Source organism: Equus caballus, chromosome 19 (genome assembly GCF_041296265.1).
Source record: "Equus caballus isolate H_3958 breed thoroughbred chromosome 19, TB-T2T, whole genome shotgun sequence".
Classification (NCBI taxonomy): Eukaryota; Metazoa; Chordata; class Mammalia; order Perissodactyla; family Equidae; genus Equus; species Equus caballus.
The window spans coordinates 17,711,465-17,731,817 of record NC_091702.1 but is presented as its reverse complement, the minus strand read 5'-3'; the positions used below and the strand labels follow the sequence as shown (position 1 = coordinate 17,731,817).

The window sequence follows — 20,353 nt, the reverse complement described above, 5'->3', positions numbered from 1 at the left end:
TATAGTCATGTTTGTATGGGACGTGGAGAGTTTTTGTTTTTGTTTTCAAATCCAGATATATAAAGAGGCCACTATACTGTGTGGTTGTTCAATGTTGACTTAGTTTCTTTATTTCATCTACCTGGGCTTGGCATTTGAAGTGCTCCTCAGTCCAGCTCCAACCTCATTCTACTTTCCTCTCCTTCATATATTTTACACTTCTGTTAAATTCTACTGAATTATTCAGAGTATCTGAATGGTAGCTGTTGTTTCTCCATATTTTTATTCACTTTGTTGTCTCAAGTTGATGTTTCCTTTCTCCCTTGCCAACTCTCTCTCACCTCCATCATCCTTATTATCAGCTAAAATCCTATCTGGACTTCAAGATCCACCTCAAATAGCATCTAATTCTTAAAGTTTTTCCTCTGATCTCTTCCTATTGTTATAATCTTTTATACATTTAACCACAGTTTACATTATTCATATTCTCTTAGAACTGTCTCTTATTGTATACAATATTTTTACTTGAACACTGCTCCTACTTGCTACCAGCTGGAAGAAAGCCCGTGACTTAGTCATATTTATGCCCCATTTTTGCCTGAGCACAGACCATCGTGCATAATATACATTCAATAAACATTTGTTGAAATGATAAAATTAAGCAAAAGGCCAAAATTATTTTCTTGAATTCATGGTGCAGTTTCATCCCACTTCTCACTGATGCACAACATAACCACTCATGGTGATAATTTGGCTCTTTTTTTCTGAAGCCACAGGTCCCTGCAGATCAAAGCGTCTTATGAGGCTGTGATGGCAGGAGCACTTGTTTAGTTGTGCAGACAGTCAGGCTGTGTTTTGATTATTTTAATGGTCTTATTTCAATACAGAATAATTTGTTCTTGGCTTTTTATGAGTCCTTGATAGCTGTAAGTAGATTAAAAAACAAAAATGGAAAACACCAGCTTCTTTCATCTTCTACTGTTAAATGGTGGATCTCTGTTATTATATAAATACATTAATAGAACAAACTGTCAAAATTTAACTTCTGCATTTAAATTGAAGTAAAAGGAATAGCAGAAGCTTAATCTCCAAATATATTATTTTTAGAAACATATAAAGTTTTAGATGAAGTGAAACTTGAGAATTTTCTCCCCATTATTTCATTTAATTGGGTCTCTCACCAAGTATAATTTACATGTCATTTTCTTTATAATTTTGTAGCTTTGAAAGCTGTATTTGATGAGAAAAACCTGTTCCCAAAAGAAGTTTTGGATCTTGAATGAAGAGCCAAGCAATTATGTCAAAAAAGAAGCAGTGAAGTAAAGATAAAAAGAAATAAGAAGCAATTATAATTGAAAGAAAAATAAATATTCCATTGTCACATAAAGTATGTATATAAAATGCAGAGAAGGAATCAAGAATTCTTCCCCTTTCTTTTACTTTATATTTGAACTTCAGGAAGTTTTGTTTGTAGATAATATTTTAATGCTGCTTTTATCCATCACCATTCACTTTCTCCACATTCTTCTTTTATTTATTTTTTCTTTGAGGAAGATTAGCCCTGAGCTAACATCTGCTGCCAATCCTCCTCTTTTTGCTGAGGAAGATTGGCCCTGAGCTAACATCCATGCCTGCCTTCCTCTACTTTATATGTGGGACGACTACCACAGCATGGCTTGCCAAGTGGTGCCATGTCCACACCTGGGATCCGAATCGGCGAACCCTGGGCTGCCGAAATGGAACGTGTGAACTTAACCGCTGGGCCACCGGGCAGGCCCCTCTCCGTATTCTTAATAAAAGGAAGATTGGACTAAAAAAGGAGCAATATCAATTGGTATTATCTATTCTCAAGCATTTTTATATAAAAAAAATATACAAATCCACAACAAAATATTCTAATCAGTTACACTTCTTGTTGCTTCCATAGATAAATATTTTGGTTAATTTTTATTGTAAAACTTGTATTGAGATTAAACATGAAAAGTACTGACAGTGAATATCTACAAACTTCACTAATAAAACTGTTGCTACTTATTTAAACTTTCTAGTTTTTTCTGAAAAATGATTTTGATAATGCAATTAGACCATGTCAATTGTAGCTGTTGCTATGACTGCTTATTGACTTCTAGCCATTCTTCTATGCACTTATTGAGATATTAGTGCATATATTCTACTTCTACACTTTGCCGTCCTGTACCCTAAAATCAAGTGGCATAGCACAACCGAAGAGGTAATAGCTTTGAAAAAAATCAAAGGGCCTGGGATTGTATAAGACACTCACTCAATGTGGAAGGTCAAGTGGGAAACGTCTGGTTCTGAAACACACTGCCTTGCTTTTTTGATCCACTTTTCTTTACAAAATATCATGATCCACCAGGCAACCAGTATTCTCATGTTGCTTTAGCTATTGTGTTCTGCAGGAATAATTAATAAATTCATTCATGTAACTTTAGTTATTTACTATACATTTGTATTTTAAAGAATCCTTTCAAAAATATTTGTATTTTACAAAGAATTTTGCACTAAAACATGCAAGTAAAGGAAATAATTAACAATATATAGGGGCCTACTCTGTCCAGTAACTGCAAATGTCTATTGTGTTTAAATCTCACAATAATTGTACGTCTATTTTAAGGTTAAAATCTGAGATTTGGCTTCACTAGAAGAGGGCTCAATTATTGATGGCAGTGATGGGATTGGAGCCTGCGTCTGTTTTACTCCAAAGACTATGGTTTTTGCCTTTCATCATTCTGTTCAGTCAGTTCTTATTAGTATAAAGTCAATGGAATGAATTCTAACATTCAAATTTCCAGCATCAGTGGAGCAAATGTCTTAGTTTGGTGGAGAGCATGGCAGAGGAAAGGTTTTTAGAAGACACTTGCCTATTCCATCCACGTTTAAGTGCATCCTGAGTCAGGCATTTTGGCTTCTACATATATGCTTTTCCTTCTCATTGAATGACAATCACATATAAGAAAGATGTGGGAGAAAAATATATTTGAAAAAATCAATCAACATATGTTGGAGAACATTGTCAGAGTGGTAAAGGCCCTGGGAACCACGTTCAAGAGGAACAAGTAGAGAAATGGGGAGGTTTGGATTAAGAAAGAGAGTTCATGGGAGATACAAGATATTCTCAAATATTTCAAACCTGCAATGAAGAAAAAGAGAAGAAGTAGAGTTGATGAGCACAGTTTTAAGAAGACAGTTTTAGAATTGCTCCCTAATACCTGGTATGACATGACAAGGTTTCCCATGTTCCTTTTCCTTCCCATCTTCACTTATCCTGGTGCAGAGATGTTGGCAGCAGTCCTGCTGCACAGCTATGAAGAGAAGAAGGAGGAGCTGAGAGAAGACCCACCAGAGAGATGCTTACTGGACCCAAACTTATGGGAGGGGTTAGTGGGAGGAGGAATTAGAGGGGGATTCTGGGAAGGCAGAGGGGCTGAGGTGGGAAGATGACCAGCATGGGTGGGAGATTGGTTATGTTAAGAAAATAAGTATTGAATAAACAAATGACTAAATCAGTAAATATATTGAGGATAATGAGAGCCAGGTATCTCACTGGTGAAGAAGTTACTTATAAAATTTGCAAAGGGGAAAACTAGAAAGAACCCTGAGATTTTAGATTGCAGTTAGGGATATCAGTGTGAACTCATGGTTTTGAATAGATAGATGGATAGATAGATAGACAGATAGATATAATGGAATGTTTAGAGTAATAGAAAATTATGTTTGCAGCTTTCTCTCAAATGATTTAGAAAATACTAATTATATTGTATGTGTATATATATATGCACACACACAAATATACCATATATATATCTACACACACATATATAATATACATTATATGTTTGTGTGTGTATATACATATGCATATAGATAGAGAGAAAGGAGAAGAGAAGGAGGGAAAGAGAGATTAGGTAAATAGAGCACACATATGTGGTGAAATGTTAACAATTGGGGAAAATGAGAGAGAAGGAGAGAGGGACATGGTAGTTCTTTGTATTATATCAGCAACTTTTCTGTAAATTTTGAAGTATTTCAAAGTAAATTATTTTTAAAAATTGAAAAAGATTGCCTTGGGACAAAGGATTCCTTGAGACGTTCAAGCAGAGGCTGAGTAACTCTCTCACAGGATTACTGCCGAGAATTCTTGTACTGGTTGGGAGGTTTGATTGGACAATCCATCTTTCAAACTTACAGCATATGATTTATGAATCATAGATTGGTGACAGTACAATGGAGTGAAACTTGAACCACATTTCCAGAAGTTTAAAGAAATATTAAGATGTTAAAGGATGTAATATGAGTACCAAATATTTTGTGAAGGCTCTTTCTCCCATCCATCCATCCATCCATCCATCCATCCAATTATTGAAAGCATATGCAAGAGACTATTTCAGACACCAGGTAGACACATATAAATGGAATATACTTCCTCTGCTATCTGCTTTCTGGAGTGAAGGCACACAAAATGCAGTGGTTTATTAAGCAAAGACTGAATGAGCCCACTAGTTTTTCTGGTATAATTTGGAAATTGGTTTACTAGACATATTTTACTTTTTTTCCCCCTGGAGATGACTTCATTTGAAGTGTTTAGTCTGAAATAGTCTGGTTCATATAGACAGACTTTCTCTCTATAGTGTACTAAGTGTATGTGTGACCCTAATCCCATCCTTAATCAACTTCAGGGCCTCTTCTGTGAAAGGAATTAAGAGGGGCTGCCTCACAAGTATTTTTAATGAGAATAAAGTTTTTAAAGGTTTGAAAGTCTCTTTTAATGTTACTGTTTCTAATAATTTGGAACAGGAACACACATAAAAGGAAAAAAATAAAAAGATGTTTAGTTGTCATGTCTTACTCTTATATTTTACAGCATCCAATTGTGCTAGGCAGGTGGCAGGGTCTCACCTATCAAATGTTAATAGAACTGAAGACTTTATAAGCTGGTTCTGAAATTAACATTTAAGTTCAATTATTTAAAGCTCATTTTTCTACAGTGAAAGGAAATTGTCACATTAAAATAAGATGTGCCATACTTTTCAATAGGCTATTTTATTTGCAACATGTGGATTTACACTAAATATAATTTAACCAGTTCTCTTTTCAGGACATTTTCCTTTTATCACTCTAAATATATGGAGCAAACTGACAGAGGAAAAAATGCCTGAAGTTAATCTATGCTCAAATGGAAGAATTAACTTTTAAGTCCTTTATTAATAAGAGCATTTGCTTGTATGTTTTTAAAGTTTGGAATTGAATACATTTTTACTCTAAAAAAACTGTAAAATGCTAAGAAAGATAATGAGATTGAACCTGTAACCCCTTGCTATTATTTTTGTATGTATTCCCAGGTTTATTTTTTACAGTGAGGGTAGTGATGGTGCTCAAGTTTATACAAAGACACTTTGGCTCTTGCTAATGAATAATTTTTTTCCTGATGCTCTAGGGGCAAAATAGAGGTTTAGAAGGAACAGATTTGTGAAAATATTTAAGAAGTTTGCAGTAATATTTCATGGACAATTGTGGTATCTTTATTGTCTACTAAAAGAGCTTAAATCAGGGAGGAGAAATTCATGGCCATTGCTTTTTACTCCCCAAGAGACTGGAAAATGTACATTCTGCTTGACCTGCTCTAACATAAGGTCCTTACAGAACAACTTCATTAAATGATCTTACTAAGACAGAGTGTCTGTCTGTCACTGGAAAGAAAAGTAATGGCTTCTTCCTGGGTAAATCACATTATGATCTGAGTAATGTACAGACATAATAATTTGGTAGCCAAGGGCACTTGTGATGGATGTTTGCTGGTCTCACTACATGGGTAGGAAAACATTGATTGAGTGATAGTCTTGGATGTTCAGATTTATTATTTATGAATTGCAGAGTACAACAAGAATGATAGTGTTCTTGTGTTACGGAACTTTATTTTTGGAAAATTATCTCTCACAATGTTAAGTTAAAAGCTGGAATACAGATTGCTTATGCTAGAGTAAGTAACGTTAGAATATAATCCAAGATTTAGAAAACATTTAGAAATGATTACTTAGATGGGCAATTAAGAATTTTAGTAAATAAAATTATGACCTATACAGTCATTAGGCTTCTCCGGTCTGTCATTAAGCTATAGTCCTATTAGGACACTGAAAGAGGTCCTTGAAAAAGTTTTTTGTAAATGAATTCCTTTTAAAGGTATCTACATTCACTTTATTTCTTTTTCATGAATTTAGCAGAAATAATATTACACTTAGTGATCAATAGCGAATATTTGTTTAATTGTAACTGGACTAAATTTTCCATTTATCTTCTGAGAGACCACTGATGAAAATACAAAGTGTTTAATATCTGATTGACATTGAGGTGATTGATTTGAACTAGAAGAATGATATCAAAACCCATTCAGTTGTGCATCCATCTTTTTATTAATGAGCTGTTTGTAGAGCAAACTCACGTAGAATTTTAAAAGCACTTAAAAGTAACACCGTTTATTATTAAATTACCTATGTTTAATAGTAGTATGTTGATATAATTTGGTAATAATCTTAATCTCATCTTTTTGTTCAACATAAAGAATATATTTCTTCTATACCACTCTTTTTCCTAAGCATTCAAATGGGCCTTGTAACCACAGGAAACTCCTCTGACGATTGTATAATTTGATGAATTGTTGAGAACTCTGTAAACTCATCAGTAATTTGTCTCCACGTTCTTGAATTGATTTAGCTTTATTCTCTTTCTCACAGGCATTCTGAAATACTTGTCATGGAGGACACTAGTAATCTGTGGGAGTCCTGTGAGGAAAAAAAAGATAATTATTAGCAAATTTACATGTGCTGGCACATTCTTCCAAATTCTGTTTCTACTTGTTATGAAAGAAGTGGAGTAATGGATGAAATAATAGTATAAACTTAATGATTTTTAAAAATGCTATTATTGTTTTCTCTCTCAATTCTTGCATATTTCATCACTGATCATTAGCCTGCTCATGTCAGTCCTTTTATACAAACACAGTGAACACCTGCTTTGGTTTTAGAGGAATTAACTGAGCAATGTTCAAGATAAATAGTGTTGGCCTTGACTGATCAGGTGTTCCATGGACAAGTGTTTCCCAGCAGGCACATTTTAGTTATAACATTACAGTGAATAGTCAGAAGTCAATTTTGGGTAAGTACCTTAAAATTAAATAGCTTACGAATGAAGTATGTATGCAATAACATTGACTGCGAATGTGTAATAGAGTAGAGGAATGGCATTTCAATTCACTTTGGTACAGATATTACTTAAATTTATCAAATTAGCACATTGCTTTTATTCTCCTTAAAAGATTTCACTATAAATTTGAAGGTCAAATTCTTATAGGACTATTCATCAGGTTGTTTAGTTCACCAGTACTTTGTGCTTTTTGATGAGAGACGATCCAAAACTCGATGAGGTAAGTGAACTTTTAAAACCAACTTTTTGTGTGACCGTGTAATTTATTAAATGCCTAGAAATTTTCTTGGAGAAATGAACGCTCAAAGAATGTAAATTTTAATTGTTAAGATTGTCAGTAATAATGAGAGGATAACTCCAGGATTCTATTATAAGGGAAAAATTACATCTTTCGTAATATTGTTTATTATTCTAGTATAAACTAAGTACATAAAGATATGCCTAATGAATTGCCACTGGCTGACTTAAAAGGTACTAATAACATTTTGACTATTTCTATATCTACAAACTGATATTTTGGCCAGAAATCTTCTGAGATATTGACAATATTGGAAAAATGATACACAGAAATTTATTTTGCATGTAAAACTTCTCTTACTCACTGCCTTTTCCTGTTGTTGCCCTGCCACTCACAACTTCAAGTACTAATTTATTCCTTGACAAAACACTTGCTTGACAGCATACATCTATATTTGCAGTTTACCAAAACATTATTTTCTAAAATTGTTTTTGGATTGCATTTTAAGGTCTTTTTCCTTTGTAAATTGTATGTCTAAACAAAGAGAGTTTAACTATATATGTTAGAAAGCAACTGGAAATATCTAAATAATGACTCCGCAGCTTAGTTTTGGAGAAAACTTGACTATTAGTAATCTTTGTAGATAATAGTGATTCTCAGTGACTCTTAAGCCGTTATGGGTCATGGTGACCCTCCTAATGGTCTGCAAAACACTCTAGAAATAGACTTCATTTCTTTAAGGCTAACACCACATTATTCTGGTTCTTTCATCTTTACCCCCAATAAAGGGTTACTTCCTTGTAACCTATTAAACTAGGAATTATTAAGGGTTACTAAAATGTATTATTTGTAAGGTAAAATTAGTGTTACTAAAATTTATGAGGCTTCAGAGTCAGTGTTCCATCAAATCTGTGGTAATGTTGCAAAACTCATTCTGCTCAAGATGTAATCACATGGTCAAATTGTCTGCAATTTTAGTGGAGAGCACTTTAACAAGGTGTCATTAGTGTTGTGTGAATTGGTTGTAGTTTTCAGCTGCAGCTTTCTTGTATTTGTTAATTTATTTGCCAAATTATTCTTCGATTTTTAAAAAAATTGCTTTCTTCTTTTGTTATTATTGTACCATTTATGTTTGATTGCAATTTTGTTTCTTTACTATTTTTCCTGAGTTTTTTTTTCTCTCCTCTCTTTGGAAAAGTACAAGGTATGTTTTGGGTCTTTTCACCCTACAGACGTGGGATTCCATTAAGTGTGAGGGTCCCAGCTGTAAAAGTTAGCCAAATAACTCAATTGATACAATATGTTAACTTCCTAATATTATAGGTCCAGAATCACACTGGAGTGTGTCCATTTTTTATCCCATTTCTCCTTTTGATCTATAAACCATTCTCAAGTAGTTCGGACAGAGGATTCCCTTGATATCAAAGTTACAAGTATCCAATTTAAAATGGTGGGAAAAGATAGGAAAAACTATCCTAAAGCTATTTAGAGATAATATTCTGATTGATAATGTTCTAGACTTATAATCTCTCTTTTGATTTTAAGAAACTGCCATATATTTTGGACTGATTCTTGAAGGAATATAAAAAATACCATTAGCACATGGCCTATTTCTCCTAAGAGGTGATGCTTAATCTGAAAACTGGCATTAGAATCTTCTTGCAGTAGTTTGTTCTAATAAGGCAGAAGGTTCTAGTAGGTAGAAAGTTTTCTGTTGAGCTTAATATGGTAAACTGGTTATTTTGAAAACTAATAAATTTTGACTTAAACAATGCACAGAGGTCAAAATGGATAAGATCTTGTTGTGGAGTCTTCTCTTGACTTTTTCTGGAAGTGAAGCCTCAAGACCCTTGGCTCAAAGAAATGCCGAATTTGCCGTGGATCTTTATCAAGCTATTTGTTTCTCTCATAAGAACAACGTTATATTTTCCCCCCTTGGAGCAAATTTGGTTCTTGGAATGATACAACTGGGAGCAAAAGGAAAAGCACGACAACAGATAAGACAAACTTTAAAATTCCAGGAAACCTCAACTGGTGAGATTCTTACATGTGGCTTTTTATACTAGATAAGATCTGATCAAATTTATTTTTAAAATATTAGATTCTCAGGATCATAGAACATTAATAAATGAAAAATATGGAAAGTATACAATTATAATAAAATTGAGAATTATAAGTATAAATAATATTCATTCATATTTATAATTGTTTCCTAATGAAAATGTTACCAAAATAATTTATTAAGAAATTAATTATATACAGATATAAAATTTTGAGTATGTCTGTATATTTTCTTCTGGTCTATTTTAGCCAGTGTTAATTGTGATTATGTTCTGTGTGTATGCATATATATACATATTCATATATATATACACACACATAAATATTCTTCCACTGTCACTTACTATGTTGTGATCATTTTCTCATATCATGCAACCACGTCAGAATATAATTTTTAACTGTTTCATTTTATTGCCTGTTATAGAAATACCATTACTTACTTAATTAACCTTCTTCATTAGGTTGTTTCCGACACTTCTCATAAAAATACTTCAGTAAGCACCCTCACCCAGAAATCTTTGTGTGCATCTCTCATTATTTTGTTAGTCCTTTAAAATTAGTTTTCTAATTAAAATTTAAATTTTTCACTTAAATGAGACCAAGAAAAAGCATTAATTTATACATTTTAAAAGCTTATTTGGTTAATAGTTTTTAAAGAAAATTTGGGGGGAAAAAACAACATTTATAGAACCCATCAAGAAGGCTTTCTGTGTGTGAGTCATATTGTTGTTTTCGAGTCTTCCGAAGGCCTGAGACACCGTGCAGAAGCGTCAGTGCTGACACCCCATTTGAAGGACTGGTCGTTCATCTACCTGGCTATCCTGGTCTTCAATTTCCATAATGATTTTAATTTCAAACTTTTATAGTGCTGTCAGATAATGGGTCCTAAACATCAGAGGAGACATCCAGACTTTTGATTTAGGAATTTAGTCCCTATAACTGTAACTAATTTCGGTATGTTTACTTCAGCGTGGACTAGTTATATTTAGGAAAATCTTTTTCTGAAAAATTTTAAATAAAGGTAATTTTACATAGAAAAGAAGTTGGTGATAGTGAAGTTAATTGTAAGAGTTTTCCTTTGCGAATAATGTAAGATGAAGCCACTGTGTTCCAGATTTCGTCTTGTCTATATCAGTTTCAGCAAATCCCACTACACAATCCCCAAGTCATTTAAATCACATATTACTGCTTTGAAAATTAGTAGAACATTTGTGAATATATGTAAAGTTGATTCCATGATACACTAGCAAAATTAGAGCTGTCAAAATCTAAATTACTTTAAATGGATATATCTTATAGAGAAACACAGAAGTCTTAACAACTCTGGATATGAATCTAATCATAATAAGGATGACACTATCAAACGTATATATAGTGTGTCAGTCACTGTTTTATGTTGCTATACATTCTCTCGTTTAATTTCACAATGATTTTGTGAGGCAGATATAACCCTGCTGTACAGACGAGGACTCCACCACAAAGAAAGTAACTTGTCCAGAACTAATTCCAAAAATGATTTGGTGAGGATTATACATCATAAGAGCAAGGATGAAAATTTTTATATTTTCTTTGGAAGAGTATATATGGACAGTTAAAGATTAACATTTTAACAGATATAACAAGATCTGCTAACTTAATTTCTACTATACTTTGTTAAAGGAGAGAGAGAGGGCCCAAATGTTGGATAACACTCAAAAAAAAAATAGAAGGACCAGCCAGAAAGAGAGAAAATATGAAAAATGAACTCTGGAAAATAAAAAACAAGAGGAAAATTAGGGAACAAAGAAAAAGGAGACATAGAGTTTAGGAGGAGAATAGAGTGAAAGGGTGAGAGAAGATGGAGAAAAGGCCCAGTGGTCTGGAGAGGGCAGACCAACGTGGCAGTAAGCATCGAACAAAGGGTGTGATTGGTCAGGAGGGAGTGCCCGGCGGAGCTGTACTGGGACCCAAGACAAAAAAGAAAAGTCATTTCTAATGATCCTGTCTTTACTTAAAGTTTTTATATTTTGTTCATCATGAATTTCTTTGTGCTGATACTGATTTTTTAAAAAATATATTGCAGTAAAATATTATTTGATTACTGAATTTGTTGGCATCTCCTTAAATTTTATGCCCAAAGTGAGTGTCTCATTGACTCGTCTTAGTCCTGGTCCTGCCTTCAATTCCTACTGATTATCAAAAGGTACTATTTGTTGAATCAGTCTGTAGTTTACTTTTCCTGCTACCAATCTGTTTCACGTTGAAACCTGGCTTGTTCTACAGATGTGCACACAGTTCCTGGCATCTTACCCTCACTGGGACTCTCAGGGTCCTCAGTCTCCGTTTCCCCGTTGTCAAGACATCTACTCAAAATTTACCTTCTCCAGTTTACTGAGCATCTGATAACGCTCCATTTATTTTGCCTCTAATAATGCTGCTTACTAATCAAAGACTAACTTGACAGTGCTCCTTTTTCCAGGTGGATTATGGAAAGAGAATCAAGTATGAATTCCTGTCTCAGTTCTGCAACCAAATGACCTTGTAATTAGTACCTCTCAAGTTCCTGCATCTCTCTGGATTTCAGATTTCTCACTTTGAAAAAATGACTTTGGGTTAGATGATTCATATGGACCTTTTAGCCAAAATAATCTATAACCCCATGACTGCCTTTGTTTTCTTCTTTGGATCTCTCACATTGCACACACAGTTGGCCTATGTACTCTTAATAGCAGGAGAAGTAAACAAGTACTGAATTCTAGAACATTTTCTGGAGGTCTGATACGATCAAACTGAAAGTTGGATTCACCCCATGACCTGTAGTTTTCTACGGCTCTGTTTTAGGACATGAAATAAACATTCTCATTGTGCTTATTGGAAGCCATGTATTTCTGCTCTTTTTGATGTGTGCTAAAAGAGGTTATTAATCTGTAAATTCAATCAAATTTATAGAGCAGATAACTATATTCTCCTCCAAAATTTTGCTCCTTGGTGACATTTCCTCACTGACTTCTGAGTCCAGTGATTTATCAAAGGGCAGCTGACTGTTTGTCACCCAGGCTTAAACCTTAAGTACGTGACATAAATCTATTTGCTCTTGAAAATGAGTTGGAATTTTTTTTCTCCCTGTCTCTTTTGTTCCCCCATGTCTTTAAAGATGTTCATAAATTACAAACTTCTGAAAATTGGTTCCAAATTCTGCCACTTCGTTTCCGACCTTACCTAATTCTTTTGGAGAAGTTCTCATGCCTTCACTCAGAAAGTCTTCTCTGTAGCCTCCCAGCTAATGAAATATTTCTCTCAGCTTCAAATAGCAAGAAAGTATTGCATCTGAAATCATTGCATAAACAAGTAGATTAACTTTCTTCCCTTCCTCATGTAAGGAATTCCAGGACTATAAAGAATTACTGAAATTCTTCAGATCCAATCACATCTTCCATATGTTTTTGCACCTAGAGTTTACGTGTATGTTTAAATCTCATGAATGAAGAATCATGGAGTTTGAAATAGAATGCAATCTATTTTCCAGAGTATCTCTATGGTTGTGTGGGTTGCACCTGCACAAGAACACTAGGATAAGGAGACTGAAATGTAGCCTCCACTCAGCTGGACAAGACATGAGGCCATGAGACTGCAGCCTTTCCAGTGAGGGCAACTGTTCTTATTTTCACAGAGATGCCCTATGGACCACTAGCTCTCTGATAAAGTGTTTACACACACACACGTCCACACACACATACCCCTTATTTCCAATAGATACCTCCTAGCAAATTCCTCTCAGTAATCTTTTTTTCTCTTGATTCAGTGGACATTTCCCAATAACGAACCACTTAGTGATTGAGTTCCAGGGTTAAGCCAAGAGGAAATGACAAATACTGATACCCTTTGGTAACGAGTAGGTTGCCACTCAGCAAAGATCAGAGCTGAATTCTCTCATAGGCACGTACACTTTCCTGACAACTCTGTGGTCAGAATGATCCAATGATAAATAAATAATAGGCCAATGGAGATTCTTAGCTGACTCTCACAGACTCATTTGGTTGGTGGTTATAGTAGGAATGGTTAAAGGTTTTTATTGTCCATGTAGACAGCCAAAGTAGATAGCTTTATGAACCTGAAGAAATGGGCAATTCTGAATCTTACACATCTCTAAAGATGATTATAAGGGTTACCTCGTAAATTTCAAATTTGGACAGCTGCAGTTGCTCAAAAGAGAGCAATTCTTTCTTAAGCTGAAATAAAAGTAATATTGAAAAGGATTGCTCATCGCTGTCTTACCCTCCGTCCACATTCATTAGCATGCCCTTTTCATAAATAGCTCAGGTTATGCAAACAATGAGATTCTAAAGATAAATTTCCAACAACTAAGAGTGAACTAAATTTGATTACAAAGAGGGAGTTTCCTTCAGCCTGTTTAATTGCATAGCCTTGTTTTTGACAAATTTCAAATTTACGTGTACATTCTTTTTACCTATTTAAGAGCAGATTTCTCTACAAAATGCATATTCTACAAGAGATAAATGCTTAAAATATTTATACTAACTTAGAAAGGATCGTTAGTTATACGTAAGGGTACAAAAAATGGTGATATGAATCAGAGCGCTTAGAAGCAAAGCTGAAAAGCTGTCGTTTTTATGTTGTTCAATATGTCAGTATATATTATAATTTTTTTTAGGAGAAGAATTTTCTGAGCTGAAGTCACTTTTCTCTGCCATCTCAGAGAAAAAGCAAGAATTTACATTTAATCTTGCCAATGCCCTCTACCTTCAAGAAGGATTCACTGTGAAAGAACAGTATCTCCATGGCAACGAGGAATTTTTTCAGAGTGCCATAAAACTGGTGGATTTTCAGGATGCAAAGGCTTGTGCAGAGACAATAAGTACCTGGGTAGAAAGCAAAACAGATGGTAAAGTTTCCCATTTTCATAAAATCATTATTTGCCATTGTATTCATGGTTTTTAATATCCTAGAGTAAAGAATGGTTGAATATTTTCCTATTAAACTGCGTCTCAGAGGGATAAAATCTCCTATTTTGCTTCCTTGTTATTCAAATTCACACTAAATTGTAAAACTGAGAGGAATTGTAAGCTGCTTTGAAAAGTACACAGATTCATTTTATTTTTGAGAGATACCTATTCGTAGAATTCTTAATGGAAGAATTTTAATAACAATTTTTATTTAAGCATAGGCTTTTTAAGTATGGCAGCAGGAATCATATTTTTGGCCAGGTAAAAATTAGATCTGTCAGTCCCAAATGCCTTCTTTCCCACATTTCCTGTGAATTATTAACACATCTTAGTTGGATGTATTAATGTTTAATAACTAATGTTGATAGTCCTATCATAGACATGGTAATCTGAGCTTTAATTTAAAAGCAGTCTAGCAAAAGTTCCAAAGGGACTAGAGAGTGACAGTAAAAAGAACACAAGCTTAAAAAGTCATCCAGATCTGAGTTCAACTTCTAACAAGTTCTAAGCTATATCCCCATTTAAAATGAAGGTACTATTGAAACGTTTCTGGAGTACTGAAGATTTCGTAATAATGTACGTAAATGACAAGCATATATTGGGTCTTCAATTAACAGTAGTTTGTTTCTTTGTTCATTCAGCCTTGTACAAAAAATTGTGATGACGTAAGACACGACTATATTCTTTATGGGAAGCCTCATATTGGGAAGCATAAGTTGAAAATGTGAGATGGGTGCTATGAGCAGCGTTCACAGCACAGTCCTGTAAACAAAAGGAGAACATCCCTAGGCAGATCCAGGGCATTCAATTATGCTTTTATCTCATAACTTTGAAATACCCATTGGACATAGAAATAGGAGTCTGGTTGTTTAGAAGAGGAACATCATACCAGAAATTTCATTCTTGTCCCTTCCCAATGGTCAGTGGCTGCAGCCTCAAGAGTAGCAAGTTTAAATGTACCATTCACTTAATTCTGATTGAGCTGCTAGAGAACATTGAAATAAAATTTGAAAAATACCAATAGATATACGAGAGGAGATAGTTAGTTTTTGTTCTTTCTGTCTTAAAAACGATTTACACAAAAAAATCTCACTAAAGAGAGTTCATTACTAGTTCTGTCCAGATTTGCCTAAGACAATCCTGTATCTCCTGTTTTCTAGTGAAATCCTGTTTGTACCCATTTCTAAGTGAAATATTTAATAGGGCTCCCCTTTACTCTCAAAACTGCCGTGTCTGATGATAAAGCACCCTGTTTATAACTGATCTGCAGAAGAAATTTTTGTTTTAATTCTATTTAAAGCAGTTCCACTGAACCATTATTGTATAATTTTTTCTGCCTCCTCCTCCGCCACCTTCGCAGGAAAAATTAAAGACATGTTTTCAGGAGAAGAATTTGGCCCTCTGACTCGGCTTGTCTTGGTGAATGCTGTTTATTTCAAGGGGGATTGGAAACAGAAATTCAGAAAAGAGGACACACAACTGATGAATTTCACTAAGAAAGATGGAACAGCCATCAAAATTCCAATGATGAAGGCTCTTCTGAGAACAAAATATGGTAATATGAGAAATCACACTCTAAAGCATGACTTTGGGAATTGCCAAGTATATTTAATATTTTATTTTCTCTGTCGCAGGTTATTTTTCTGAATCCTCCATAAACTACCAGGTTTTGGAGTTACCTTATAAAGGCGACGAGTTTAGTTTAATCATCATACTTCCTGCAGAAGACGTGAACATAGAAGAAATGGAAAAGCTAATTACTGCCCGTCATATCCTGAAATTGTTCTCTGAGATGCAAGAAGAGGAAGTGGAAATAAGCCTTCCTAGGTTGGTAATGTCATTTTATTATTCTGGTTCTTATGTTTTCACTTATGGAGGACTTTGAATAGCTGGCTGGAAGATAACAAATGCTTGAACGGGCTATTGACAAAAATGGAGAGAAAAATGCATTTGGAAGCATTACTCCACTTGATAGATACGTAAGACAGGTCTGAACTGTGCTGCAATGGTTTGCTATGAGGAGGACTGAATTTAAATACTCAATATTCTCTAAAAGAGATGAAGAAATGTAAGTCTTCACACTAAAATTCTGGGACTGAAAGGAATTATCATTGTTTATATTACACAAACTTATCTTTCTCTAATTTTTTTCTCATTGACATTTAAGACATTTATATGTTTAAAGAAAATAAAACCCCCAAACAACTTATAATTCTGTACAATTAAAAATATGTTAAATAACCTTTGAAAGATGGTGCTTTAACAGTCATGGAATCATAAACAGAATCCTATGGTCAGTTTTAGATAGTTAATACAAAATGAAATTGCAAAGGCTTTTCTCGGGAAACATAATTATGAAGACTAATTCCTTAATATCGTGCTTCCGGGAGGCGAGAAACTTCAGAGCGTAAGGCATGCCCAACAACTCAATGCATACTCTAGTTGAACTTTTAAAAAGAGACAGATGTCTAATAGATTATCTTCTGTCCTTTCATTTCTAAATTTCTGTTCAAACTCGTCAAGGCCTGAATGGTCTGTGCCCCCATCTTCTGGGCCCTTGGTCTCTTGAAGCTCTTGACTTTTCCTCTCTTTTCCACTTAGCCCAGATCCAGGCAGTCATTTCAATCATACTCTCACCAAACATTTCTGATGTTTTTGTCACCTTGTCTAAATTCTCTCCCCAACTGTCTTCAATCCTGAGTCTACTCAAAAAGCTACTCCTGCTCCTCAGCTGCTGGCTTTCTTAAGCAAAAACTCATACAGCAGTCACTTCTGGCCTCACGGAGGCTGGAGCTTGAGACTCTTCGTTTATCTTCAAGAAATTTCTTTTCTAATACCCACATCACACCAAAACTTTACCTCTATTCTTCAGACACTACTTTATGTTGATCTCTCTTACTCTCAACATATGCCTCAACTTCCTCTTCCTTGAAAACATGTCATCAAGCAAACTCACCTCTCTACCCTTCACCTCAAAATTTGCATAAATCCTTTGCTAATATTCTCTTCCTCTTCCTTCCTTGACATCCTGGAGAAAGAAGTATTCTATGCTTTTCTCACCCTAACGCTGGCTCTTGATCTGAATATAATTAACCATCCTTTCTTCTCAAAAATCCTTCTTTCTTTAATCGCTGTGGCACTACTCACTTCTATTTCTTTTTCTCTCTCTCTGTAAAATTTTCCTGCTCCCTGACTTACGCTTTTTTTCTTTCTGTTCCCAAATAATGGTTACCAGAATTTCCTCTTCAGAATTTTCCTTTTCTTACTCTCCTTTGTTTGTCCCTTATTATTCATGTCTCTAAAATCTGAATCTCTCCCCTAACTTCTTTTCCAATTCCCTACTATCTGTATAGCTCTACTTGTATGTTACTCAGTCTTTCAATCAGTATTTTTTTTTAGCTCCTACCGTGTGCCAAACATTGGGGATATAGTAGTGTATGTGACAGATAGTTTACTTTCTAATAAGAGAAATAATAATTTTTGGAATTAACTTGTTTATTTTCAGATTTACTTCTCTCTCTTTCTCTTTTTTTGCTTTGAAAAGATCACTGTTTGGGACCAAAGAAGCCTGAGTTTGAAAACTATCTGTGCCATGTACTAGCAGTGGGGTCTTAGGACAGTCACTTGACTGTCCTGCGTTGTGGTTTTATTAGTGTAAAGTGGGGATAGTGATACCTGTAACCATGGTGGCCCCAGCTTCATTAGCCTCAATAACAAATGCCCAGGTAACAATGCATAAGTCCCCAAACTCAACTACAACAGGAAATACAGTCTTTTGCTAGAATTCCCTTCTCCAACATTTTAGGAATCCCTGCAGGAATGTTTCACAGTCCACAAATCCATTCAGGCTCCTGCAGTCTGGACGGCTTTTCGAAACTGTTTGGCCTTATCATTAGCTTCTTCAAACTGTGGCCACACTCTCATACAACTTCTCCCCTAGTGTGGACACAGAATTCTCTTCGAATTCTTCTGAGAACAACTGTTATGAGTTGAATTATGTCTCCCTCAAATTCATATGTTGAAGTCCTAACCCTCACTACTTCAACATGTGCCTTATTTGGAGATAGTCTTTACAGAGGTAACCAAGTTAAAGACAAGTCATTAGGGTAGGCCTTAATCCAATATGGCTGCAGTCTTTACAAAAAGGAGAAATTTGGATACAGCGATACACATAGAGGGAAGACTATGTGAAGAGACATAGGGAGAAGATGGCCGTCAACAAGGCAAGGAGAGAGGCCTGGAGCAGATCTTTCCCTCACAGCCCTCAGAAGGAACCAATGCTACTCATACCTTGATTTTGGACTTCTAGCCTCTACAACTGCAAAATAATAAATTTCTGTTATTTAGGCCACCCAGTTTATGGTAATTTGTTAAGGTAGCCCTTGGCAAACTAATATAAGCAAAAACAACTTCAGGGGTTAACCAAATCTTTCTGAAAGCTTGGTGTTAATAAAAGGGGCCTATAAGGTGGAAAGTAACTTAAAACCAGGTGCCAGGGATGAGCATTCCTGGGGTATGAGCCATTTCTTATGCCAGAGAGTCTTCTGTCCATTGCTATCCTTAGCCTGCCACTGTCATGGTGCCTGGCCCACTCTCACCCCAAAAGGGTATCTTTCCGTCTCCCTCCTACCCAGCATCCAGAGTTCTCCAACTTTTCTCAGCATAGAAAGAAGGTGACACAGGTATCCCCCAGCCCTTCTAAGGCCAGATTCCCAGTTATGATAAGAATCTATAGCAGTAGATTTTAACCTTCAGTGAAAACATTTTCATATCATGTAGAATAGATTATACTCTCATCATCTCAAACTTCTCCATTTCCATCCCACAGGTTCTATTTGCATAACCAAAAGTTCATTACACTGCTTTCCCCAAACAAATGAACAATTTGCCTTAAAAGGTGAATTTGAATCTTCAGTTATATGGAAACAGAAACATCAGTTGGCAGTTGTACCCCCCTTTTCCAAGCAAATTCCAACCACCAAAGATTTTTTTAAAATTTGGTGGCGGTTTCAATTACAATACATTATTACATCCTTCTCTTCATAGCACAAAGTCTGGCAAATAGAAGATGTTAAATAAGTGATGATTATTTTTCTTTCTTTGTTAAGAAGATGATTGCCCAGCTGGTACCAAACTACAAAGCCTTCTCTGACTTCTCAATCTCCCCCACTCCTACCCCTCTCTCTTGCAGACTCTTCTCCATGGTATCTAACCAGTCCCTTCAAAATTAGCTCTTCGATGTAGATTTCCCCAACATGCTCAGTTAAAATCAAGCGTTCCTTATTTCTAGAACACTTTAGGTGAGTTTACATTATAGCACTTATTATATCGCATTCTCATTTCTTGCTTACATTCTTGTCTATCCTAGTAAGATGTGAGCTCTGGGACAGGCAGCTATGTCTCCTTCATTTTGGTTTCCACAGTCCCTAGCACATTTCATGGTACATAGTATGTGCTAAATAAATATTGTTGAGTTAAATTACATAAATATTTCAAAGAAAGAGATAGTGTATTCTCTTTTTCTAGTTTTAAGTATCTCAAAAAGCAGGATTCAACTTTCCAGTCAGTCTATAATTCATTCTCTGTAAGGATTGTGATGAAGCCATCTCTCCTTCCCAGACATGCAGCATAATAAAAGATAGGACATCAGCTATTTTTTGGAAACTTCTCTCTAGAGAATTAAAAATGAGACTTTTTTCAATTCACATGACTAAAAATTTTTTATCAATTGTTCAATTACATTTAAAATTTATTCACTTTTCACTAAAGGGATGAGTCTTTTGATTTCTTAAAGGAATGATTTGCTTAATGTGTTAAGTTCAGGAACAATTTCAGTCCATCAGGACATTTATTGAATTAAGCTTCCTGGAGTACTAAGATCATGGGTCAAAAGTTCTGAAATACATTTTCCCCA

At 35.0% G+C, this 20,353-nt stretch overlaps 1 protein-coding gene and 1 non-coding gene across 3 annotated transcripts in view; both read left to right on the top strand.

Annotated features, from left to right (window-relative positions):
* The window catches only part of LOC100629757 (uncharacterized), a 51,810-nt gene extending 49,794 nt beyond the window's left edge, over window positions 1–2,016 (top strand). The window contains exon 9 of the transcript XR_011428743.1: window positions 1,201–2,016. This is a non-coding gene — a transcript (uncharacterized protein). The remainder of the gene's footprint in view (window positions 1–1,200) is intronic.
* Window positions 2,017–6,994: 4,978 nt separating this feature from the next.
* Window positions 6,995–20,353, top strand: part of SERPINI2 (serpin family I member 2) — a 31,954-nt gene continuing 18,595 nt past the window's right edge. The window contains exons 1-6 of one of the 2 annotated variants that reach the window (XM_070242543.1): window positions 7,132–7,149; window positions 7,345–7,417; window positions 9,215–9,469; window positions 14,148–14,378; window positions 15,800–15,994; window positions 16,074–16,266. In XM_070242543.1, coding sequence (XP_070098644.1) covers window positions 9,223–9,469; window positions 14,148–14,378; window positions 15,800–15,994; window positions 16,074–16,266 — 866 coding nt within the window. In that variant the 5' untranslated portion in view covers window positions 7,132–7,149; window positions 7,345–7,417; window positions 9,215–9,222. Of the gene's footprint in view, window positions 7,150–7,344; window positions 7,418–9,214; window positions 9,470–14,147; window positions 14,379–15,799; window positions 15,995–16,073; window positions 16,267–20,353 lie in introns of both variants that reach the window. The other variant, XM_023623173.2, reaches the window with a different exon arrangement.